Raw genomic sequence first — 25594 nt, forward strand, 5'->3', positions numbered from 1 at the left:
TTAGTTAGTTAGTTAGTTAGTTAGTTAGTTAGTTAGTTAGTTAGTTAGTTAGTAGTTAGTTAGTTAGTTAGTTAGTTAGTAGTTAGTAGTTAGTTAGTTAGTTAGTAGTTAGTTAGTTAGTTAGTAGTTAGTTAGTTAGTTAGTTAGTAGTTAGTTAGTTAGTTAGTTAGTTAGTTAGTTAGTTAGTTAGTTAGTTAGTTAGTTAGTTAGTTAGTTAGTAGTTAGTAGTTAGTTAGTTAGTTAGTTAGTTAGTTAGTTAGTTAGTTAGTTAGTTAGTTAGTTAGTTAGTTAGTTAGTTAGTTAGTTAGTTAGTTAGTTAGTTAGTTAGTTAGTTAGTTAGTTAGTTAGTTAGTTAGTTAGTAGTTAGTAGTTAGTTAGTTAGTTAGTTAGTTAGTAGTTAGTTAGTTAGTTAGTTAGTTAGTTAGTTAGTTAGTTAGTTGTTAGTTAGTTAGTTAGTTAGTTAGTAGTTAGTTAGTAGTTAGTTAGTTAGTTAGTTAGTTAGTTAGTTAGTTAGTTAGTTAGTAGTTAGTTAGTAGTTAGTTAGTTAGTTAGTTAGTTAGTTAGTTAGTTAGTAGTTAGTTAGTTAGTTAGTTAGTTAGTTAGTTAGTTAGTTAGTTAGTAGTTAGTTAGTTAGTTAGTTAGTTAGTTAGTTAGTTAGTAGTTAGTTAGTTAGTTAGTTAGTTAGTTAGTTAGTTAGTTAGTTAGTTAGTAGTTAGTTAGTTAGTTAGTTAGTTAGTAGTTAGTTAGTTAGTAGTTAGTTAGTTAGTTAGTTAGTTAGTTAGTTAGTTAGTTAGTTAGTTAGTTAGTTAGTTAGTTAGTTAGTTAGTTAGTTAGTTAGTTAGTTAGTTAGTTAGTTAGTTAGTTAGTTAGTTAGTAGTTAGTTAGTTAGTTAGTTAGTTAGTTATTGTTAGTTAGTTAGTTAGTTAGTTAGTTAGTTAGTTATTAGTTAGTTAGTTAGTTAGTTAGTTAGTTAGTTAGTTAGTTAGTTAGTTAGTTAGTTAGTTAGTTAGTTAGTTAGTTAGTTAGTTAGTTAGTTAGTTAGTTAGTTAGTTAGTTAGTTAGTTAGTTAGTTAGTAGTTAGTTAGTTAGTAGTTAGTTAGTTAGTAGTTAGTTAGTTAGTTAGTTAGTTAGTTAGTAGTTAGTTAGTTAGTTAGTTAGTAGTTAGTTAGTTAGTTAGTAGTTAGTTAGTTAGTTAGTTAGTAGTTAGTTAGTAGTTAGTTAGTTAGTTAGTTAGTTAGTAGTAGTTAGTTAGTTAGTTAGTTAGTTAGTTAGTTAGTAGTTAGTAGTTAGTTAGTTAGTTAGTTAGGTTAGTTAGTTAGTTAGTTAGTTAGTTAGTTAGTTAGTTAGTTAGTTAGTAGTTAGTTAGTTAGTTAGTTAGTTAGTTAGTAGTTAGTTAGTTAGTTAGTTAGTTAGTTAGTTAGTTAGTTAGTTAGTTAGTTAGTTAGTTAGTTAGTAGTTAGTTAGTTAGTTAGTTAGTTAGTTAGTTAGTTAGTTAGTTAGTTAGTTAGTTAGTTAGTTAGTTAGTTAGTTAGTTAGTTAGTTAGTTAGTTAGTTAGTTAGTTAGTTAGTTAGTTAGTTAGTTAGTTAGTTAGTTAGTTAGTTAGTTAGTTAGTTAGTTAGTTAGTAGTTAGTTAGTTAGTTAGTTAGTTAGTTAGTAGTTAGTTAGTAGTTAGTTAGTTAGTTAGTTAGTTAGTTAGTTAGTTAGTTAGTTAGTTAGTTAGTTAGTTAGTTAGTTAGTAGTTAGTTAGTTAGTTAGTTAGTTAGTTAGTAGTTAGTTAGTTAGTTAGTTAGTTAGTTAGTTAGTTAGTTAGTAGTTAGTTAGTTAGTTAGTTAGTTAGTTAGTTAGTTAGTTAGTTAGTTAGTTAGTTAGTTAGTTAGTTAGTTAGTTAGTTAGTTAGTTAGTTAGTTAGTTAGTTAGTTAGTTAGTTAGTTAGTTAGTTAGTTAGTTAGTTAGTTAGTTAGTTAGTTAGTTAGTTAGTTAGTTAGTTAGTTAGTTAGTTAGTTAGTTAGTTAGTTAGTTAGTTAGTTAGTTAGTTAGTTAGTTAGTTAGTTAGTAGTTAGTTAGTTAGTTAGTTAGTTAGTTAGTAGTTAGTTAGTTAGTTAGTTAGTTAGTTAGTTAGTTAGTTAGTTAGTTAGTTAGTTAGTTAGTTAGTTAGTTAGTTAGTTAGTTAGTTAGTTAGTAGTTAGTTAGTTAGTTAGTTAGTTAGTTAGTAGTAGTTAGTTAGTTAGTTAGTTAGTTAGTTAGTTAGTTAGTTAGTTAGTTAGTTAGTTAGTTAGTTAGTTAGTTAGTTAGTTAGTTAGTTAGTGTTAGTTAGTTAGTAGTTAGTTAGTTAGTTAGTTAGTTAGTTAGTTAGTTAGTTAGTTAGTTAGTTAGTTAGTTAGTTAGTTAGTTAGTTAGTTAGTTAGTTAGTTAGTAGTTAGTTAGTTAGTTAGTTAGTTAGTTAGTAGTTAGTTAGTTAGTAGTTAGTTAGTTAGTAGTAGTTAGTTAGTTAGTTAGTTAGTTAGTTAGTTAGTTAGTTAGTTAGTTAGTTAGTTAGTTAGTTAGTTAGTTAGTTAGTTAGTTAGTTAGTTAGTTAGTTAGTTAGTTAGTTAGTTAGTTAGTTAGTTAGTAGTTAGTTAGTTAGTTAGTTAGTTAGTTAGTTAGTTAGTTAGTAGTTAGTTAGTTAGTTAGTTAGTTAGTTAGTTAGTTAGTTAGTTAGTTAGTTAGTTAGTTAGTTAGTTAGTTAGTTAGTTAGTTAGTTAGTAGTTAGTTAGTTAGTTAGTTAGTTAGTTAGTTAGTTAGTTAGTTAGTTAGTTAGTTAGTTAGTTAGTTAGTTAGTAGTTAGTTAGTTAGTTAGTTAGTTAGTTAGTTAGTAGTTAGTAGTTAGTTAGTAGTAGTTAGTTAGTTAGTTAGTTAGTTAGTTAGTTAGTTAGTTAGTTAGTTAGTTAGTTAGTTAGTTAGTTAGTAGTAGTTAGTTAGTTAGTTAGTTAGTTAGTTAGTGTTAGTTAGTTAGTTAGTTAGTTAGTTAGTTAGTTAGTTAGTAGTTAGTTAGTTAGTTAGTTAGTTAGTTAGTTAGTTAGTTAGTTAGTTAGTTAGTTAGTAGTAGTTAGTTAGTTAGTTAGTAGTTAGTTAGTTAGTAGTTAGTTAGTTAGTTAGTTAGTTAGTTAGTTAGTAGTTAGTTAGTTAGTTAGTTAGTAGATAGATACTTTCTTTATGGTTGGTCCTACTTTGAACCCTACCCTTAAAATTCCTTGTTTAGATTATGAAACCCAATAGACAATTTATTTGCTTTTTTAATAACAAAATCTTATAATTTTATTTACAAAATATAACTTTAAACACTATTTAACTAACAATTTCTTTAAAGCTTCTTCGGCTGGGCCAATTCTATAGTACGTGGCTTGGCCTTAGCGTTCAAAGCCGCTTTCGATATGGCATACGGATCATCGCGTATATGTTTATTTTCATACTCTTTTGGTTCGGCCAATTCTTGGGTACGTTTAGAGGCCTTAGTCTTAAGGGCATTCGGTGATATACCAAAGGGATTCTCTTTCAAATCGGATGGTGCCGCTTGTCCCGTACGTCGGGCATTAGGTTCGGCTAATTCTATAATACGTTTGGAAGCTGTTGAAATAAGTAAATTTAAACTTTAGTAATGACTCATAAATAAATGTCTTTTCAACATGGACTTAACCTTTATGTTTTAAGACGCCTAGTGGTATTTTTATGGGTAAATCTTGGTATAACATTGTTGTATCTCGTATTAACGGTTTCGCTAGATTTTTAGTACGTTCCGATGCTTTATGGGTACGCATTTCATAGGTAAACACCCAGTCGGCCTTTTCGACATATTGTGATTTTTTAGGTTTTGCCAAGTATTTATAACGTTTCATTTGACGCAAAGGCATTCTTTTGACGGGCTGAAATTGAGAAAAATGGTTTGATAAAATCTCATAATCCCTCTATAAATGATTTTTTTATAATTTCACTCATATTTCTTTCGACATCAAGGTATGAGTTGAAAACTAAAGGTAAAGGACTTACCATTGCTGGTGGTTTGGGAGCGACTTTAGGTTTGGCCAATTTTTTTAATATTTTTGTATGTTTTTCCCAATCTGAACTGTCCCATTTCTTTATAGGTTTCCTAGAAAACGTTCCTCTTTAAACATAAAATTCCATACAAAAGATTTTTAAACATACCTTTCCTGAGGCGGCTGTACATTCGCCAAACGACTGTATAATGAAAATAAACTTTTGCGTATTAAACGATTTAAGTTCAAAATACGTTCAGAAGAAAAAAGTCGAAGAATTTGTTCCTTAAATAAAAGCAAATGTCTGAAATTAAGAACCACAATGAAATAAAAATAAAACAATGTTTCCTTTTTAAATAATTATGTATGTAACTATATTACCTAGCTCTTGGAAAAGCCAATTGTTCTGTTCTAGTATTAGCCCTCTGATCTAAACGTATTATTTCTATGGATTTCTTTAGATAACAAGGACATCTATTTATAACGCGATGAACACGTTTTCTGGATTTCGATTTGGCCAATTCTATTATACGTTGATTTCTAACAAACGTTTTACAATGTTTATAATACAAACGACCCAATTCTCGACAAATATCGGGAGTCAAACATTGAATATCTGCTGGCAATGGTTCGTGCTCCACGCAACACTCAGGTTTGGTTTCTTTTAGCCACATTTTTCTTATTTTTTTTTTTTTTTTTTGGAAATTTTAAAATATTTTTTTATGAATAATATTTAACTGAAAATTTTTACGTTTTTACTCGTTGGAATTTTTTTCAGAAATGAAAAGTTTGATAATAACTTTTGATGAGAATTTTTTTAAATAGCGATGGGATGTTCAAACGATTTATAAAGGTGGGATCTATATTGGTTGTTGCACAAAGATTTTACTTTAATGATTATCTCATTTATTTATATTGACAACAGTTATCCCTAAGCTCCCATTGATACAAAAATACCTTTTCAGCACTACTACCGTTACTGCTATTGCTAAAATACCGATACCGAATTAAGCCAAAATACCGATAACCATAACATACCGTTACCGTAATAAGTTAAAATGCCAATACCGCTAAAATACCGTTATCGAAGTACCGAATTAAACCAAAATACTGATAATACTAAGATACCGTTACCGATCACAGAACATCCTATCTAGTAGGTCTCAGCAGAATGCATCTGAGCGCTCTTTTAGCAGTTAGTACTGGTCATTGCATGTTTGGAAACCATGCAAGAGTTATGAGTCTTCCATATAACGACTTCTGTAGAAGCTAAGAAAATGAGAATGAGGAGGAAACAATTTCTAATCTTCTGTGTAACTGAACGGCCCTAGAAACGATTCGCTATCGAACGTTAGGATCGTCACATTTCTCTGATCTATCTGATCTGTCAAACGTTCAACTGGAACGTATCCTATTATTTCTAAATTTTTTGTTGTGAACTTTATCATTTTAACAAGGAGACTGTTCATCTTTTCGTCTAAATTTGTTTTCTTTATCCTCGTTCTCTTAGACTATCTCCTTTCTCTTTTTCTTCCACCTTTCCCTCTTACTATCTTTCTTTACAGACAATACAAAGGGACCCATAAGACCTAAGTAAAGCTTAACTCTTGGCAGTAAGCAATAAAATAAGGTTACGGAAATAAGTTTAAATACGTATACCGCTATCTCTTCACCGTTTCGAAACGGTTCCCAATCTTGAAATATATAAAATATATTACGAAAGAAAAAACTCTTATATGAGGACATAGGGTATTATCAAAGACTTAATTTAATACGATATTTAAACAGATTTTCTAATGAAGAACCTAATTATTTCAGTAGTGTATCGAACTTTACCGAGTGTGATTTATTGGAACTTCTTATTTAAGTCGATTTTAATATTAATACCTATACTCGGTATAAAGAAATTTAGTAGAGAAATTAAGGTCCAAATATAATTAATTTAAAGGATTTTATAGCTATAAATAATACTCGAGAATCTCATTCGTATGTATCAACTATTACCCCTACAGTAGAACGATACGCTTACCGAACCGATTTCGAATAGGATTCATTCTTAAGGAAAAAGTTAAACATTTATCGATTTAGAATCTTTCTTTAAAATTAATAAAAACAAAAATTTTATAAATATTAGAAAATTTATTAAAATTTTAAGTTTTACTGCATTATTATGCAATGTTTAATAAATTTATGTGAAATAAATAAAATTAACAGTTAAATACGTTCATGTAAAAAAAGTTATGCGTGATTATAGTCTAAAATGTTGCCCACAAAATCATATATATCCAATCCACCATGACAATTGCATACGCAGAGAAATTGAGAACGATTATACAAAATTATGTCAACTTAATAATAAGACGAAAATGTGCAAGACAAATTTGTGCTGCTTTTCCGAACCTAAAGAGATTGAACCAATTTTTCATGAAAAATGTGCACCTCTACATCACATAAAAGCTAAATTAATAAGTAAAGATAAAAACGATAATGTATTTAGGAACCGAATGAATGATAGGTATTTGGATAAGGCAGTATATGGAATTTTAATGATATACAATTATTAACTTTGCAGAAAGCTTGCGAAATTAAAAAGAATCGAGTCAGATAAAAATTTAAAAAAATATCAAAATACACAGAAAGGGAAAACGTAAGTGGTTAAATTTTTTATAAATAATGGGTCAATATTATAATCTAATCCATTTTAGTTGCAAATCCAAACATTTGAAAAAGAAATGTCAAAAGGAAATTTTACAAAAACAACTTAAACCCCCAACTGAAGTTTCTAAACTAAAAAGCTTAAAAGAGGCTTATGCAAGTAAACTTCAAAATCGTATAAAGCTATTAAGTAAACCTAAAAAATATCCAGAATATAAACCAAAAACATGGGTACTAACGAAGGCATTAAAACATTATAAACCCACTAGACGACTATGTGAGTTAGCTAAACCAAAAATGTATTATAACAACGACTATAAAGACCCATTTAAAGTGCCCGAAAAGGCTTTAAGTTACCAGGGTAATTAAACTATATAAATAATTAAACAAGTAAGAGTGTTATATTCGGCTATGCCGAATCTTATATACCCACCATCAAACCTCGTTTGACTCGAATGAAACTTACTTATGTCGAATTTCATCTATATACTCGTATATTTAGGCCAGTTATAAGCGTTAAAGTAATTTTCTGAAGGGGACCATATATAGGCGGGTAGGGTCAATTATGGGTCGATCCTCATAAAATTTGGTAGATAGAATTTGGTTCGTATTAAATTTATTTGTGTCGAATTTCATCGCTACACTCGTATTTTTAAACCATTAATAAGCGTTGCAGTCATTTTCTGAAGGGGACCTTATATGGGGGGTAGGGTCAATCATGGACCAATCCTCATAAAATTTTTTAGATAGATTTTGACTCGAATGAAACTTACTTATGTCGAATTTCATCTATATACTAGTATTATGCCAGTAATGAGCGTTAAAGTCATTTTCTGAAGGGGACCTTATATGGGGGGTAGGGTCAATTATGAACCGATCCTCATAAAATTTCGCATATTGATTTTGGATCATAAGAAACTTACTTATGTCGAATTTCATCGCTATATTCGTATTTTTAAACAAATTATGGCTGTTAAAGCTGCTTTTCGAGGGGCCACTTGTATGGGGGCTATCCGAAAACGTGGACCGATATTGCCCATTTTCAATACCAAACAAACCTTACCTATAAGAAATATTTATGTAAAATTTCAACCCTCTAGCTCTTTCCACTCGGACTCTATCGTGCTTTCAACAGACAGACAGACAGACAGACAGACAGACGGACGGACAGACATGGCTAGATCGTCTTAGAATTTAATGAGGACCCAGAATATATATACTTTTGTGGGTCTATGACCAATATTTCTATGTGTTACAAACGGAATGACAAAATCAATATACCCCCCATCTTTTTTGATGGTGGGTATAAAAATATATTTTCATTATCTATTTTTTAGCCACTTTAAGAATTCAAGAACTTGCTAAACCTAATAATATCAACCACAAAATCTTACAGGAGGCGAAAAAGAAAAATCCTTTTAAAATAAAACCAAAAGCTTTAAGAGCTATAGCTACTCAACGTATTAAAGAGTTGGCTACTCCTAAGGATTACTATAATATACACATAAGAGCAAATCCTTATAAAGTTTCTAGGTTAGCTTTAAAAGCTAAAGCTTCAGCGCGTGTTAAACAGTTGGCCCAACCAAAAACTAGTGCTAAGTAATGTTTGCAAAACAATACAAAGTTAGAATTTTTGATAAATACTCCAATTTTAAAGAATTTTCGATTAAAACTAAAATTTAAGATAAATTTCGTTTGATTATAAAGTTTTAGAAAATATTCGAAAATTTCTCAATTGTTGGAGTATTTTTCGAAAATTTTATATCTTTAAAGAGTTTTTGAAATTTTTACAAATTTCCTAAATTCTTTATAAAAAGATACATACATACATCTATCATTTATAGAGCGTTTTTTGAGAAAATGTTTCTCTTAGTCAAAAACTATTTCCCCCAACAATAAAACAATTTCCCACATTTCTTTCAATAATTGTTGTTATACGTTTTTTTTATTTTTTGTTGTTATAACATATTACATTTTAGTTGTTTTACGTTTATTATAGTGTTTGCATGCAATTTGAGACGATTGTTTATATGTATGATAACTACAGTACGTTATAAATAATATAAATAATTTTCTTAACATAACGCACTTTTAATAAATTGTTTTCATTTTAACAAATAATTAAAAATCGCACAACTACCATAATAAGGGGCGAGTATAAGTAGGAGGGTGGGGGTCAAAAAAAAACTAAAAATAAACAATACATTTGATGTGGATACTAAACGGAGGACATATGGGACAAGAGCATAAATACAATTCACTAAACTTAATAAAGAAATAAATGAATTAAATAAAATATTCGCCAAATTAATACTCAAAGGATTTAAAAATTAATTAAATTAATAATCATCAAATAAAACAATAAACTTAGTTTTTTTTTTCTCTTTTCACTAGTAAGAAACTTTAAAACAAATAGCAATTTGTTTAAGAGTTATAACTTAATTGTTGGCCATTTGTATTTACATTTCTTTTCTTCATAATATAACTTAATATTTGGTGTTGTGTGTATTTTTGAGTTTTTGTTGTCTGTCGGTCGGTGTAAAGGAAAGTAAGTAAACCAAAGCAACATTAGAAACTTTTATTGTCGGTTCTAGTTGTAAGCTTTTTATTGAATGTTGGCAATAACGGCACGTGTAAAATCTTGAGTTGTAGATTGACCACCCACATCCTTGGTTTTCACTTTACCATCGCTAAGTACACGTAGAAGGGCACTTTGAATTCTTTCACTGTAGGATGGCAAATTAATATGACGCAACATTTTAGTGCCGCACAAGAACATGGCGGTGGGATTGGCAATATTTTTGCCAACAGCTTCGGCGAAAGTGTGACGTGCACCCTGAATAGTAAGGAAAGGTAAAATGATTTAGCAAATTCAATAAATGTATTGTTACAAATAAAACTTACAGGTTCAAATACTACAGTTTCCGAGGAGTAAGAAGCACCAGCTACAACACCAGCACCACCCACCAAACCGGTGGCCAAGTTATCAACAATGTTACCATACAAATTGGGAGTAACCATAACATCAAACTAAAAAGTTAACATAAATCTTTAATATTTACTCTTAAACTGTAAGCGAAAATAAGTACTCACTTGATGAGGATGCGATACCATTTGCATGGTTGTATTATCAACAATCATTTTCTCAAATTGTATACGTGGATATAATTTAGCCATTTCTTCGCAACACTTCAAGAACAAACCATCACCCAATTTCATGATATTGGCTTTGTGTACGGCAGTAACCTTCTTACGGCCATTTTTGGTGGCATAATCAAATGCAAACTTGGCAATACGCATAGATTTTTTGGCAGTGATAATCTTAAGACATTCAACAATACCGGGCACCGATTCATGTTCCAAGGCAGAATATTCACCTTCGGTTTGTTCACGAATAATAACGGTATCGATGTCCTTATGACGTGTCTTAACACCGGGCAAACTGCGTACATGTACAACGTTGGCGTACAAGTCCAATTCGTTACGTAGTTTCATGTTGAGAGTTTGCAATTCACCAGCTACACTATAATCGGGAGTGGCTAAGATACCCTAAATATAATAAAATTGATTGAAAAGGCATTACATATATCGTAAATGAAGCTTTATATTTGATATTAGATTTTTAATAAAGCTTTTAGATAAATTCAAAATTTTAAGATGTTTTCAGGTAAATTCCAAATTTTATGATTAAAATTTAACTTAACTTTGCATAAATTCTTATTAATTCTTTTAAAGCCATTTAATTAAATAAATAACTTAACATGAAACATCACATTTATATTATTCGTTCACTTACCTTAATGCAAACTTTATTCTTTTGAATAGAAGCCACAACATCTTCCAATTTAGCACTCAACACGGGATTAACTTCGGAAAGGAAATAAGATTCAAAATCGACAGGGACATCAGCACCCTTTAAAAATAAAACAAAAAATATATCCAATTAATGCTATAAAACCTTTAAACTACTAGGTACATATTTTGATAATTACCTTGAAAACCTCTTGCAAGGCATAGACCAATTCGGGACCAACACCATCACCAGGGATGAGAGTGCAAGTGGTTCGGTTACCACCATGTACACCAGGATCCTAAAAGACGTGGTATAAAATTAGCAATGATAATGCCCATACAAATTGAAAACTACCTACCGAATTGACAGCAGCTGTAGTATGAATAGAACGAGCAGCCGAAGTTTGTAGGCCCTGAAAAATGTTTAACAAATTTATTAGTTTAAAATTTTTTCCAAATAATTTTTATAGTAAATATTTTGTAAAAAGGATTATAACCTCAAAAGCAGTGTCTCTAAATTTGCTTCTAATTAAAAATACTCGTATTCCATTAAGGCAGAAGAAAAAAATGTTTATGTAAGCAGTTGGTTGAGCCGCATAAGACTTTTTTCTGTAAATTTACTTACTTGCATCAATGTGCGTCCAAATGTTTTAGCTAACATAGCCATATTGTTGCTTTTTCAAATGAAGTGTTTTAAGTAGGTTCTTTTAATTACTGTAGTGAATATAATAAATTTAAATTTATATTTTTTATATATTTTTTAAATTGCAAAAGAAATTCGCAAAAAAAAATTACCTTCCTCTCCCTCAGCAGCTGTGAACTGTCAATTTATGGCTGGGTTGTAAACATAGCTGCCAGATTTGACGATTCTTCGTTTCAAAAATAGCAAAGTGACGATTTGACGATTTTTTCCTTGAAACTGTTTCTGGATAAGTACTTGTTTACAGAAAACTTTCAATAATTTAAAAAACAGTTTTTTGCTTAAAAATATTAAAATATTCCTTGTGCACCAAAACAAGCAATATTGTGATGCAACAAACTTTGAGAAATTTAAGGAAAAAGATGAACAAGTTTCTATACCTAAAAACTATATGTGTACACTATGTAAATTTTAGCAGTAGTTATGTTTGATATTTTTAAAAATGCCAGAACATTGAAAACATTATGAGAACATTAGAAAAGAATTAATATTACTATCGAATATTCTTCAAAACTCAAAGTTTATTGAATTTTGAGCAATAATATTCCGTATTTTTCGAATTTTACATAAATATGTATTAATATTATAAATTTTTTAATATATTTCATCTTAAAATATTACAATATTTTTAATTTTTTATAAACATTTTAAGCATTTCATAGGCGCAATTTACATGAAGACTTTTCAGACGTCTGTTTTTTCCAATTCTCTTTTGAGAATCTTCCAAAAAATCATGAACATTTATACGGTGATTTTTTACATGCAACTATGCATGTCTTTTTTTGATGTTTAATTGTATAATCCTTTTTAATTACTTATTCGTAATAAAAACAAAATTAAATTTTTAACATAAAAACCATTTAATTTGATTTAAAAAAATTTAATAACACGCTATAGTATTTTTTTAATGCAAATTTTAATGTTTTCATGTAAAAAAAAGACATAATTATTTTTTTACATGAGCATAATATCAACAGTACGAATGAGTTTAAAGAGGAATGTCAAAAACAATCATGAAAATCCCAAATCATGTTTGTTTTCTTACCCCCCATTCTTCTCTACCCCGCTCACCGCCAATCATCGACAAACATGAAAACAGACGTCTGGGCAAACATGAAAAAAAATCATCATGTAAATTGGGTGATATTCTCCGATTTTTTTGACGATTTCTTAAAACCAAAATGACGATTATTTAAAAATTTATAGGGAAGTTGACGATTTTTTCAAAAATTCATCTGGCAGCCCTGCTTGTAAACTTTTGTAGTAAGAAATGGAAGAGGAAAAACACTGCCTTAACGACCTGATAAGAGTATAAATGAAAAATAAATAAAATAAACATGTAAACTATTTTTTACCAAACTATTGGCTAATACTAATTATTTCTTATTTTTTGTATTACTGAAAATGTATGCATTTATTAAAAAATATTTAGAATTTAATAATTTCATACATTATTTACTTTGTGTCTTGCCTTATAATGTTATATTACAGCCCTGGTCTTTTGTTATGATATCATTTCTCTATGAATGTCTGTATTTATTTTTATTATTTGCTCATTTTTGTTTTTCGGAAAATTTCCAAGTTTTCCGTTCTCAAAATCTAATTAAAATTAACCGTTAATTTTATATATTTTAGAAAAATTTAGAATCTAAATTGTATTTAATAAAAAATTATTGTATAATAATTTAATCAAAAGTATAAATATTAGATAAAATACCAAAAATAATAGCGAAATAATACATAACAACAAATGGCTTTAAAATTGATGGGAACACTATTGATTCGCACACAGCAAAAACCGATCAAACAGTTGTTTACCAGAACTTGTTACGACAGTGTGCGTTCTTATCACAGTGCCAAGTAAGTGCTTGAAGAAAACAACAATAAACTACTTAATAATTTTAATAATAAAAATTTTATGATTTCTTTTTCAGATCTCCTAGTGTACCCAAAATGCGTTTTGTACAATTCTTACGTAAAAATGATGAACGTATGCGTTTGGGTGTTGTTTCTGAAGATGGTACTAAAATTGTAGAATTATCGGGTGGCTCATGCGTCTCCAATGATATGAGAACCTTTATATCGCAAAATTATCCCTTGTCGGAATTGCAAAAGAAATTGGATGATGCCAAGACCGAAGAAATGAACGATAGTTTTACTTTATTGCCACCTGTTACTAATCCGGATAAGATTATTTGTATTGGTTTGAATTACAAAGATCATTGTGAGGAGCAGAATAAGCAGCCACCTAAAGAACCTATGTTCTTCAGTAAATACAATAACACCTTGACGGGACCTTTAGGCAATGTTATTGCCAATAAATTGACCAATGTAAGTAAAAGTTTTATGAAAAGATTTTATATTTCTATATAAAAGAATTGTAGTTATAAATACTTAAAAAATCCAGTTTACCTTGGGCATGTTTATGTACTGTAGATTGCAATAAATTTACATTTCGGTCACAGAAAAATTGTTCTAGTAACAATTAACAACTTTACTAGCCGGGATTTCTATTTAATTTGGAAAAGCTTAGAAAATATTATCGTTAATACAAAAATGATAACAGAATAATAAAAAAAATAATAAAAAGGTTGAATATAACATAAAAAATATAGATAACATTTAGATTCATTTAAAAATAATTCCTGAGCTATTCCTGAATCCTACAAATAAGTTTTTGTCGAATATTCCTAAAACAAAAGAACTAATAACAACGGAATAAATACAAATAATTTCTTTGTTTTCAGAAACTTGATTGGGAGGTCGAATTAGCGGTGATTATTGGTAAAAAGTGCAAAGATGTTAAACGTGAACAAGCCATGGACTATGTATTTGGCTACAGTGTAGCCCAAGATATATCCGCTAGAGATTGGCAGAAGGAACGTAATGGTGGTCAATTTTTGATAGGTAAATCAATGGACACCTTTTTACCTCTTGGACCATCGATCGTACACAAAAGTCTTATTGCCGATCCACATGATTTGCAAATGACCTGTAAAATTAATGGCGTTGAAAAGCAAAATGGCATAAGTGGTAATATGATTTTCAAAATCGATGATATTATCAGTCGTTTGTCACAGTAAGTGGAAAATAATGATATAATTTTGTATATAATAATTTACTCTATTAAAATATTTCTAGGAGCATTACTTTAGTGCCTGGTGATGTAATTTTAACTGGCACACCCAAGGGTGTTGGTATGCATCGTAATCCTCCAGAATACTTGAAGCCAGGAGATGTTATTGAAAGTGAAATTCAATGTTTGGGAAAAATGATCAACAAAGTTGTGGCTCCTTAATTGAAGTATTTTTTCCACCAAATTGTTTGTTAAATTTGTTCAATTGTGTTTTTTATTTCAATAATTTGTCTTTAAAAGTGATTAAAATGTGCATTTAAATAATTGTATAAAATTAAATATATATGTAGATGTTTTATTTGCTAAATAAATTCTTATTAAAAAGTATATTTAGTTCCCTAATTAAGATGCAAGTCATTTCTGATATAAAAAAATTCGATGTTTGGTTAAAGAAAAAAAAAAAAAAGAAAGTTTGTCAGGTGTGGGGTTCGAACCCACGCTCCCTCTCGGGAACCAGAGCTTAAATCTGGCGCCTTAGACCGCTCGGCCAACCTGACTTGTGAACGTTGTGTATCAAATTGCCAATTTAAACGTCATACTACTATAAAATCTAATTAGAACAATAAGTGAAACATTTACCAAACAGTGTTGTATTTTTAAGTACTTTATTTCTTTTTTGTTTTCATAGAAATGGTAATACAGTATATTTTTAACGGCTTTCATTATAAAAATAATAGAATAAAAAATAAAATATTTAAGGACAATATATTACGACAATGACATAACAATCTAAAATTTGCAATAACAAAATATTAATTAGAATGTGTAGTATACAAAATGACACAATATTTGGATAAACTTTTTTTCAAAAAATATACCGCATCCAAACATAATTAGTGCAATTTGCATGAAAAAATATGTCTATGAGAATATTTGTCTAGTCTTTATTTGTTATCTACCTAAAATAGTGTCCCTACATAACGTAATAATTTAATAACATAATTAAATGACATGTACCTATGCACTTAATTTTAATTCCATCTTATTTAAATACAATATCACAACTCTACTTTTTAAATTTACTTTTAACTTTATTTTAACAAAACAGTTTTATTTTAAACTTTAAAAGATTTCATTTTCGTAGCAAAGAATTCATCACGTCTATTGTAGGGGGCATATGGATCGTCAACCCAATTTTTGGGGCGACGCCAAAATTTGCCCACCATTGAATCTAGCAACCAACTTTGTGTGGAATTGGTGAAAATATGTTGACGCAAACGACGTTTTAAGGCGGCGGACTTCTTAAACATCTTCTTATGACGACCAGTATGAGTGCGTACCCAGCCACCCCAATCCAAACGTCGGAAACGTTTAATTACCGCTTTCACCGACTTGCGTTTACCTTTATTGAGCGAAAATTTGGTAAGATCACGGGTAGTCTGCAACTGCATGGTGGCGGCTTGCTGTAGAAGATTACTGTTAATGGCTACTGGAGCGTAGAGTTTAGGTACTGTACAATTGGCGGTAGTTTGCAATGAAGAAAATAGAGCTTTCTGTAAGGGAGCTGCCGCAACTGAAGAACGCATTGCGGCTGCTGAGACTACATTGGTGGCGGCATATGAAGCACCTTTAAGAGCTGTAATTTGAAATAAAAGTTTATTTGTTCGTATTAATGTGGAAAATAATAAATATTTACCGCTTCCTATTAAAGTGCGTAACATTTTTGTGAATTTTAATTTAAAAAACTTGTACTTTTAGTAAATATTTAATGCTACTCCGTGTTATGCCATAACCAAAAAACCTGTGAAATGAAAAATTAAAAGTAAAACAAAATGTCAAAGTCATATGTTAAAAAAAGAACGGCCTTATCGATTGAAACTAATTATGTTATCACTCCCAGGTGTTTAAAATAAGCAAGAAGAAAAAGTAAACAAAAATAAATTGTATTTAAAAGTAATATTATTTTCAATAAATAGAGGAAATAAATTTGAAAATAAATACAAATAATATGAAATGGGTTTCTGCTATATATTTAAAGAAAATCTTAGGAAAATTGCATAAATAAATTACGCATATTTTGGCAAATTACAAATGCACTGCTGTATCGACTTCATTATTGCTTTTTAGTTTATTTACATAAAACATTTTATTAAATCAAATTTTTAATGATTTATTTTGAATTTTAGATAAATATAAGATAAATTAATATGATTTTTTTTTTAGCAAATTTCTATTTTTAAAAGAATTTAATTTTTTCATTTGTTTTTACTATTCTTTTCAACATGACATTCTTTAAGTTCATTTTTTATTTTGACATTTTAGCTGTCATTAAATTTTAGCTCTCTGTAGTTATTCTGCTGCTCTCGTAGGAAAATTGATTTCGGAAGAAACTTTTTTCTTCATTCCGCGATCGAATAAAACGTTAAAAGCCGGTCCAAACGCCTTGGATTAACGTGTTACAAAATTCCAAAATATCTGCTTAACCAGAAACATGTATCGTTTGGCCTTGAGGGAGCCTTGCAAAAGTGCTCTGCAGGTAAGTTCGATTTCTTACCAAAAATTGTGAGGGGCTTTTAAAAGCAATGTGTGTGTTTGTCACAATGTTTGCAGCAAATTTACTCATGCCCCCGCCTGTCTTGCCCACTAATACTCATATTAGTTGCGTACATGGCAATACAAAAAATAGAAAAATTTGCTTGGCTGTTATGTCACCATGAGAATGGAATATCGCTGAGACACCATAATTCCAAAATTCCACATTGGGTTTGGACCCATAATTTTTAGAGTGTTTTATGTGTCCAAAAATTGTAATTGTTTACTTCCATCCAGGGAAATAACTATTTAAAAAGGCTGGTTGAATTACATTTTCTTGCTGTTATTGCTATTGGTGGTGGCATTCGTACTTATTTATTTGATTAGCAAGCAACCAGCTGATGCCATCATCTATTTTTGTTTCTTCAGAAGCTCAATTTGACATTGAATATGTGCTTCATTTCCTTTTGGAAATGTAGTATGTATTTAATTTTCAAAGATTTTGTAAGATGAGGAGTCTTCTTGTACTTAAGTTATTTGTTTGCATGTGATTCATCTATTTAAATAAGTTTATTGTAATTTGATTACTGCAATAAGGATGAAGAAAAGGGGATTCTGTTTCCGATTATTTTCTAGTTTATTTTCATATGAAACCCATAGAAGTATACACAGTGAAAAAATTCCTTTTACTTGGAATAACTGTTGTATTTATATCTTATTTCGGGTGATTGTCAATATTTCTAGTGATGCTACTCTGATTTTAAATGTCTGACCAAATTAATCTTTCCCCTATTTTTCAAATTATTTAGAGAACCCTGCAACAACAATCACGCAGACAATACAGCAACAGTAATGGCTTACCACCAAATGTTAGAGAAGCTGGCTTTGGTAAAGTGATTGTATTCCTAACACCATTGGCAGCAGTTGGCGGTGCGATAACATATGCGAAGTAAGTTTTAAAATAATCACAATATTTTAAAAATATTTGTAAACAAAAATGATCAATTAACAACAGATACGATAAAGATTTTCGAAAAATGCTGGAACAAAATGTACCCGGTGCCGAGTCCTTAATTAAAGTAGCTTTACAAGAAGAAAAACCTTTCCAAGGTGTTAGCCAACAAATTGATAGTGTTAAAAAACAATTCGATAGTGTGGCCAAAACTATTGAAAGTGCCACCTCCACAGTGACAGGTTTATTTGGTGGCTCTGACAAAGATGCAGCTAAAAGTAAGTTTTATTGCAACAAATTTCGTAAATTTTTTTTTTAAATAATTTTATGTTAACATTTTAGAAACTGAAGAAGTTAAACCTAAAGCTGCTGTACAAAAAAGTGTTAGTATTTAACGAAAATGTATTACATTTAAAATTTGTTTACTAAAATGTTTGTGCTTAAAACAGGTTCCTTTATCCTCTCCCCCTAAAGCTGCCGAAAGTAAACCAGCTGCCAAAGCTGAACCTCCTAAACCCGCACCCAAACCCGTGGAACCTTTGCCCTCAAGTGTTGTAGAACTGGAACACGCTGTAGAACATGCCGCCGCTTTGGCCGTAAAAGAATACAACAAAGCCATAGATATTCTTAAAAAGTATATCAATTATTTAGGTTTTTGTTGAAAATGTTTAATTTTACTATTATTTTATTTAGTTTCAACAATGATGTACGTCGTATTGTTGATGTGGCTGTCGAAAATGTAGACACTTCCTTGTGGACCTCATTAAGAAATAAAACTAATGCTCGCGACAGTTCTGTAGCTACTGCTGAACAGTTAGCTCGTGAAGCTTTGGAAAAAATTGGTTTGTTTATTATTTGTTGATTTTTAAATAATTGTTTTTTATTAATGGTTTATGGCTGATTTTAGAAAAATGTGAAATTGCTTTGGCTAAGGCTGCTAAACCTGAAAATCATGATCAAATCTTGGCTGTACGTAACAAGATTAAGAAATTGGTCGATCATATTAATAATGTTAAAGATGAGCTTTACAAGAACAAAGATATTGCCAGTATGTCCGAAAAATACTGGAGAAATGTAAGTAAAATTATCAATAATTACTTGAAGTTGATGTCCCCCCAGTTTATTACATATTGTAAATTGTTATAATTAAAATTTTCCTATTACTCTTTATTCAGGTCGAAAAAGCACGCAACTATTTCGTTGATGAAATCGAATCAATTTTCCCCGGCTTAAATTTGGCCGAACAAAAATTGAAACTTTCCCAAGAGGATTTGGATCTTTTCATTACACACGCCTACTCGCATGTCTTGGCCTTGCAAAAGGAATTGGAACGCTTGCAAACCGATGGTGAATTACGTTTAAAACGTGCCATTGATTCTTTGCGCGGTGACAGTGATTCCGAAGCGGTTAAGGCCCAATTGGAATATCTCTTGGAGGCAGAAAAACGCAAGTTGGCTGTAGAAAATCAAAAGAAAATATTCCAAATTCGTGCCGATGCTGAGAAACAATTGCGTCAACAGTTGAAACAACAGGCTGAAGCTCATGTCGATCATTTGAAGGATGCCGTCAGCTCAAAGGAGAATGAAATGAAACGTAATTTCTCTAAGGAATTGGAGGATAAACTGGCCACCGAAAAGGCAAATTATAAATTGCAATTGGCTGCTATGTTGGGTAAAATGCGCGGTATGGATGCTGCTTTGCAAGGTGAGTAGTGTTTTTTTCCTAATTCGAGTCTTTTTATAAGTCTATTAATTGTGATTTGTTTTAAAATGCGGCTTTAAGAAATTGATGAAGAATTGAAAGGTATTTTTTAATAGGAAAATAAATTGTTTGAAAGTAATTTCCTCTTGTTTACCATTTTCTAAACCATCTTTCTTTTTCAACATAAAAAAACAACGTGTAATGTAAACTTAAAAACTAAAATAGAACAACATTTTTATTTTGTTACAATATTTCAACTTATTTTCTCGCATTTCTGATTTGTTTTCTACTGAAATCTGTAAATATTTAAAAAAGTTAAATTAAAGAAACCCTTTCTTGGAAATTTTTTTTAGGTTTTTTGTTTATTTTTATTGTAATGTTTCATATTCTTTAAATAACTTTTTAAATTTCAATATTACTTTTTACTATTAGCTCGTGCTGAATCTGAACGTTCGGCCCATCAAGCTCAAGCCTTGTGGGCTGCTTGTCAAGCTTTATGGGCAACTGTAAGAACTGGTGAACCTGGTGAACATTGGAAAACTAAATTGCGTCCTTTGAAGAATGAAATTAAGGCAATTGCTAAAGTTTCGGGTAAGATCTAGTCAATATTTCACACTTTAAAACGTTTGAAATAATAATTTAAAAACATTTTCCTACAGAGGGCGATGAACTAGTAACTGTTGTCATACAAAACTTACCACGTGAGGCCCAAGAACGTGGTGTTTTCCCCGAGGATGCTTTACGTGAACGTTTCTTAAATGTTGAACGTGTGGCACGTAAATTGGCTTTGGTACCCGAAGAGGGAGCCAGTTTGCCCAAATACTTCTTGTCCTATTTGCAATCCTTGTTCATTCTTAAGCCCAGCGATCCCATTTCACAAGATGAATTACAAAATAAGAAATTCGACTACAGCAAATTGGATACCTATGATATTTTAAACAGAGCCAGGTAAATGGAATATTTTCTTAAAGATATTTCAAATTATAAATAATATTTTTTCTTTAAAAAAGATACTTTGTTGATCGTGGCGATTTGATCATGGCCTTGAGATACATGAACCTTTTGCAGGGTGCCCCCCGTAAAATAGCTTCCGATTGGTTGAAAGAAACCCGTCTACTGTTGGAAACTCAACAAGCTGCCAATACTCTAATGGCTCATGCTGCCGCTAGTGGTTTGTTGTATTTGTAATTATTTTTTTTTATTAATTAAAGAAGAGAACTTAGCAGAGAGAAAAATCATCTATCTACATATTACTTAATAAACAAAATTAATGCAATAGTTACAAGTTGAAGTAAAAACAAACATAAAGGAAATTAAATATTTAGAATGCAAAAAAAAAAACCAACAAAGTTGTAAAAATGTATTGTTTTAATTTTATTATTGGCGAAAGAAATCATGCAATTGAAAAATATAATTAATTAAAATTAAATATCCCTAATTTAACAACAATTGAACAATTTAATTGTTTTATTTCATAATTAGTTTTTAGTGTTTTTTTTAATATTTATTTGCTGTGCATAACTACATAATACATAATAATGACAAAAGTTGAAACAGTCTTAAATTTTTATCAAGATTTAAATAAATATCGACCGTATATAGAAATAATATCAATGTTGTGCATTTATTTTTTATGTTCAAAGCTTAAGATTTGCGATTCTTTTGAAATAAATTTAATTGTTTTTAATTTTTAATTAAAAAAAAATTAACAATTCTTAAAGGTCATATAGTATCAAACGCTGTTTTAAACTAACGTGCAACATTTGTTTATTTTATTAAATAATAAGGTGCTATTTTTTAATCGCATATGGTGTAAAATGTGACATTTTGAAAACAATGAATGAGATTTTGTATTGGAATACGGCCAATTTTTGAACCTAGGCAATATAAAAGTCATCAACCTAATTAATTTGATAGAAGATTGTGTCTTATTTATTTATGTTAATAAGAGGATTTATCAAAATACTACAATAACTCAGAGCTGTAAATAAATCATTAATTTTTTAATTCACGAATTATTCATGCATTAAATTAGCGAATTTTGATTTAATACTTTTCACATAAAAATTAATTTAATGAAATTTTGAATCAATACAAATTAATTTTGGTAAAAATTAATAGCAGTTCATTTCCAATTCAAATGAATTTGTAGAATGAATTGCTATGTATTGCAATTCATTTTTACCAAATTCACTTTAACAAATTCATTTGAATTGGAAATGAATTGCAATTCATTTTATAGATTCGTTTGAATTGATTGCAATTTCATTCAATACTTTCTTTTTTGTGAAAAGAATTTTTGTAATTCGTAACGAATTAAAATCAAAAAATAATAATACATTTACAGCTCTGCAATAGCTACACAATTTTGAGGCCCCAACTCTTCTTTCAAATTGATCACAATTGGCTCGATATGTCATACAGCCGATCTGGATGGTTTCAAAACAGTACTTATTATTTTGATCTAAAGATCCGTTTCACGTAAATTTCAATTTCATGAAAACAATTCCACTACGTTGTTGTTGTTGAGGCCCCAGGACTAATTTCAAATTTATCACAATTGACTTGATTTCGTATTTATTTTTCTGATTGATGAAGTAGGTAGGTAGATAGGTAGGTCGATAGGAGGATGTATACTACATCAAATCCGAAGGATGTATACTACATCAAATCCGAAGAAATACACTACATTCGTCTGAATCCGCACGTCCAATTTTGCATAGATGTGCTCGTAGTCCTGTGTGTCCACTCAGAATACGTACCATCATACTAACTTCAGACTTGCTCATTTTGAGGAGATTTTTCGTCTTGCTCTCATCAGGGTCACCCCATAGGATCTTCGTGGTTCTACCCACTGTTTCATTATTCCAAGAGGCCTTATGGGATTCTATCACCCATATTTTTAGTTCAGCTTTTGTTGCGTAGAATGGTTTTGCGTTTGTCAGGTTAACTGCCTCGAGCTCCCTTCCCTTTAAAGCTATTACATTCTCCCTTTCGTTACCGTCTACTCCCAAGTGGGCTGGTACCCATATGATGTGAACCTTACCTCTGGGAGAGTATTCAGTTAAAGCTTTCTTACAATCCAATACGGTCTTAGATTTAGTTCTATCGCCTGATATCGCCCTAATTACCTTCTGGCTGTCGGTAAATATATTAAGCGCTGTGTGCGCCATATTTATTCTAATCCAATTTACGCATTCCGTTATTGCTCGTACTTCTGCCTGGAAGCTTGTGTTATGCTTTGGTAAACTGTGGTATATTTCTGTTTCTGGGTCTTCAATATAGAAACTCAGCCCCACTTTGTCCCCCAATTTAGAGCCATCCGTGTAACAACGGATTCCTAATGGTATTTGCTCTAATGTTCCGCTTGACCAAGACATTCTATCTGGGATCAGCGTTTCAAAGTTTCCGACATATTATGTGTCTGGTATACGATCAGGCACGTCCGATGATTGTGTATAACCTTTCAATGTGTCCAGTATACATTGATGACATGTCCTATAACCGCTTTTGGCCAGTTCGCCTAAAGTAAAGAGCCGTTCGGCTGTAAGCGCCGCCTCATATCTTAAATATGTTTCTGATTGATGAAATTCGAACTAAGTACGTTACGACTTGATTACTTTTTACTAAAATTTCAATAATTCCATTCAACGCTGTTTGGCAGATTTAATTTGAAATCGAATTTACGCCACAGTAAAATCCTTTTATGTCCGAAAATAAAACAATTATTTAGATTTTTTATAGTTTTCTATTGTTATTCTATAGTTTAATTATTAACATTATTTCGTTTTTATCAACGTTTTAACAATTCAAGATAAGATAATTGGGAAATTTGAAATTGTAACTAATGGCTAATAGCATAATATGACATTAAAATTGCATAAGTCATTAGAAATTCCAAAACAAATTATCTTAAAATAAATTGTCTGTCATCTTTGTTTTCAATTCATAACTATTAAATACTATAAATAACATGGCTATATATTTAGCATTTTGAATTTACAAATTATAAAATAAAATCTTCAAATCATTTCCAACACAGTTATTCATTTGTACAAGAAGTAATAAAAAATAAGTTACACATGAAAAACTGTTTGTTAAATGATTTATAAAATTTGTAAAATTTACATAAAGTCTAATTTTTGTGTATATGGTTTTTTGTTTGTTTATGATGTATGAAATCATACAATTTGAAATCTCTGAAGATAAATGAAAAAAATTGATTTATATTTAATTTATTTAACCTAATAGTTTCCTTTAAGTTTTACGGGTAGTTAAGAGTTTTAAATATATATAAATTTAATGGTCTACTTTGCCGCTGCTGGTAGAAGTCTCGGGACCTTTAATCATATCGAGTGCGGCGAACTTCCAACGCATATAAGCTACACGCATACGATCCCAGACATTGTCAACAGAATCTAAAGCTGGGCGAACATCAAGTATGGCAAATTTATAATCACTATCGACAATACCACCATCGTAGTAATCGATAACATAGCGAACATCTTTGCCGCAACGATCAACAATCCAATCGTGACGATCGAAAGGTAATTCATAACTGAAAATAAAAATTAGGTATAATGTAACAAAGAATTCGTAAGATATTTAAAATGACTTACCCCAACATACTGCGGAAACGAGCACGAGGACTGTAGTCCGAAGCTTTGCCACCGAAACTCTTGAGACGTGGATTACCACACTCCTTAGCATGTAAAGCTTCCCATTTCAAAACTTCACGCCAGGCCTGTTCGTTGTTGGCATTGTGTATACGGATAATATCTCCCATATCTTTTTGCGAGACATCTTCATTCTTCCAGCGCCAGCCCTTGCGCAACATAGCGTTCCAGAACATTTGTTGACTGGGATATTGCCAGAATTGTGTCGAGCCATCTTCAGTAACCTTAGGAATTGATGAGGTCTGACGCTCAGTGGACAAGGGGAAGGGTTGACCAGGTGAAGGCTGTTGATTGGCAGGAGGCATCATATTTAAGGGATTAATATCACTGTTGTCATGTTTGACAGGGCATTCAGAGGCAGATGCGGTAGTGGCTTCCATTTTTGGGTGTGGAGGCTTAGTGGCAGCAGCTGCACCGCCATCTTTTTGATGCATGGGACATTCTGGTGGTGGGTTGGCACCAGAGGCCATCATATGTTCATGACTTTTAGGCACACTTTGGCTGGCCTGCATGTGGGCAATAGAAACAGCGTTTCCCATGTTTGTAGTGTTTTAAAATCTAAAATGAAAATTTAGATCAAAAAAGTTAGGGAATATTTTTTTCTTAGTGTCATTTAACACATGTTTGGAGGTAATCCCCAACCTGTCTGCTAAATATTGTGCGTGTGTTCTTCTTAACGATATGTACATATACATATGTGGAGCACATCACAAGGTGCTTGTTATTGCGTAATTTTTGTTGTAATTTTCCCAACAGAATTCTCTCTAAGCCAACTGAAATTTATTAATCATTTAACTCACCTTTTATAAAAACACAACTTAAAATTTAGATTATAAATTTTTGCAGTAATTTTTTATTGAAATCTTTATTATTTAATACATTAGTTTTTTTTCGTAATAAAACGCGTTCTCTAGTGTATGCTAGTTTTTTTGAGAAATTTCTTAATAAGAAATGTCAAAATCTGGGGGGGTAGAAAGACTACTGATAAAGAACGTGCTGTCAGAATTTGTTTTGATTTCTAAAGGTGTTATTACACGACGTGTATTTTACATATGTACTGTCAAAATTTCCATCTGTAAAAGTGTTGTACATATCGTTTGATAAAAACATAAAAAATAAAATTTTTGGAAAAATATATATTAAAGAAAATGAATAAAGAACATGAATAAGTAAATATTTTTCAATTTTCAATAAATCAATTTATATTTTTAACAATTTTTACACATTACAAAGACAGTTTTGATTACATATATAGGTTGTGATAAACAAGAACAAAACACCTGTTTTGTTTTGAAATAAAATTTTTGGAAAAAAATATATTAAAGAAAATGAATAAAGAACATGAAAAAGTAAATATTTTTCAATTTTCAATAAACCAATTTATATTATTAACAATTTTTACACATTAAAAAGACAGTTTTGATTACATTTATAGGTTATGACTAGGGTTCTATAGTTGAAACGAAAAGTCGACTTTTCGACTTTTTTCATTTAGTTAA

General features: G+C 30.4%; 7 protein-coding genes and 1 non-coding gene across 10 annotated transcripts; 3 read left to right on the top strand and 5 right to left on the bottom strand.

The window, feature by feature from the left end:
* Nucleotides 1–3255: 3255 nt before the first annotated feature.
* LOC119605605 lies at nt 3256–4791 on the bottom strand. The gene is made up of 5 exons (XM_037958814.1): nt 4393–4791; nt 4181–4315; nt 4025–4124; nt 3675–3900; nt 3256–3604 (listed from the first exon to the last, which is right to left on the bottom strand). Exons 1-5 carry the CDS (start codon nt 4683–4685, stop codon nt 3342–3344), a joined length of 1017 nt encoding a protein of 338 aa, XP_037814742.1. The 5' UTR covers nt 4686–4791; the 3' UTR covers nt 3256–3341.
* Nucleotides 4792–6130: 1339 nt separating this feature from the next.
* LOC119605606 lies at nt 6131–8354 on the top strand. 2 transcript variants are annotated; one of them, XM_037958815.1, is made up of 4 exons: nt 6131–6526; nt 6584–6658; nt 6717–7027; nt 8004–8354. In XM_037958815.1, the coding sequence occupies exons 1-4, from the start codon at nt 6252–6254 to the stop codon at nt 8267–8269; spliced, it is 927 nt and encodes a 308-aa protein (XP_037814743.1). In that variant the 5' UTR covers nt 6131–6251; the 3' UTR covers nt 8270–8354. The 2 variants fall into 2 exon arrangements, with proteins under 2 accessions (XP_037814743.1, XP_037814744.1); XM_037958816.1 differs by having other exon boundaries at nt 6717–6943.
* A 260-nt stretch (nt 8355–8614) lies between these two features.
* On the bottom strand, nt 8615–11531 carry LOC119605604 (isocitrate dehydrogenase [NAD] subunit beta, mitochondrial). The gene is made up of 8 exons (XM_037958813.1): nt 11254–11531; nt 11084–11172; nt 10818–10871; nt 10659–10757; nt 10463–10579; nt 9760–10215; nt 9571–9696; nt 8615–9502 (listed from the first exon to the last, which is right to left on the bottom strand). Exons 2-8 carry the CDS (start codon nt 11123–11125, stop codon nt 9272–9274), a joined length of 1125 nt encoding a protein of 374 aa, XP_037814741.1. The 5' UTR covers nt 11126–11172; nt 11254–11531; the 3' UTR covers nt 8615–9271.
* Nucleotides 11532–12702: 1171 nt separating this feature from the next.
* Nucleotides 12703–14577, top strand: LOC119605608 (fumarylacetoacetate hydrolase domain-containing protein 2). Its single transcript, XM_037958818.1, has 4 exons — nt 12703–13018; nt 13093–13489; nt 13906–14237; nt 14300–14577. Exons 1-4 carry the CDS (start codon nt 12909–12911, stop codon nt 14454–14456), a joined length of 996 nt encoding a protein of 331 aa, XP_037814746.1. The 5' UTR covers nt 12703–12908; the 3' UTR covers nt 14457–14577.
* A 130-nt stretch (nt 14578–14707) lies between these two features.
* Trnal-uaa lies at nt 14708–14791 on the bottom strand. Its single transcript has one exon. It is a non-coding gene; the product is annotated as a tRNA-Leu (tRNA).
* Nucleotides 14792–15304: 513 nt separating this feature from the next.
* Nucleotides 15305–16047, bottom strand: LOC119605610 (39S ribosomal protein L35, mitochondrial). The gene is made up of 2 exons (XM_037958819.1): nt 15931–16047; nt 15305–15870 (listed from the first exon to the last, which is right to left on the bottom strand). Exons 1-2 carry the CDS (start codon nt 15953–15955, stop codon nt 15350–15352), a joined length of 546 nt encoding a protein of 181 aa, XP_037814747.1. The 5' UTR covers nt 15956–16047; the 3' UTR covers nt 15305–15349.
* Nucleotides 16048–16524: 477 nt separating this feature from the next.
* On the top strand, nt 16525–20803 carry LOC119605597 (MICOS complex subunit Mic60). 2 transcript variants are annotated; one of them, XM_037958804.1, is made up of 12 exons: nt 16525–16770; nt 17576–17715; nt 17782–17996; nt 18061–18101; nt 18168–18352; nt 18412–18560; nt 18626–18792; nt 18894–19422; nt 19501–19521; nt 19852–20010; nt 20079–20367; nt 20430–20803. In XM_037958804.1, exons 1-12 carry the CDS (start codon nt 16726–16728, stop codon nt 20605–20607), a joined length of 2118 nt encoding a protein of 705 aa, XP_037814732.1. In that variant the 5' UTR covers nt 16525–16725; the 3' UTR covers nt 20608–20803. The 2 variants fall into 2 exon arrangements, with proteins under 2 accessions (XP_037814732.1, XP_037814733.1); XM_037958805.1 differs by lacking the exon at nt 19501–19521.
* Nucleotides 20804–23617: 2814 nt separating this feature from the next.
* Nucleotides 23618–25116, bottom strand: LOC119605607 (cytochrome c-type heme lyase). Its single transcript, XM_037958817.1, has 3 exons — nt 24896–25116; nt 24039–24653; nt 23618–23977 (listed from the first exon to the last, which is right to left on the bottom strand). Exons 2-3 carry the CDS (start codon nt 24632–24634, stop codon nt 23719–23721), a joined length of 855 nt encoding a protein of 284 aa, XP_037814745.1. The 5' UTR covers nt 24635–24653; nt 24896–25116; the 3' UTR covers nt 23618–23718.
* Between the last annotated feature and the right edge of the window lie 478 nt (nt 25117–25594).

The sequence above is a fragment of the Lucilia sericata genome, unplaced genomic scaffold, assembly GCF_015586225.1.
Source record: "Lucilia sericata isolate MDLA Ls3-8-SP2 unplaced genomic scaffold, ASM1558622v1 Contig000500F_arrow, whole genome shotgun sequence".
NCBI lineage: Eukaryota > Metazoa > Arthropoda > Insecta > Diptera > Calliphoridae > Lucilia > Lucilia sericata.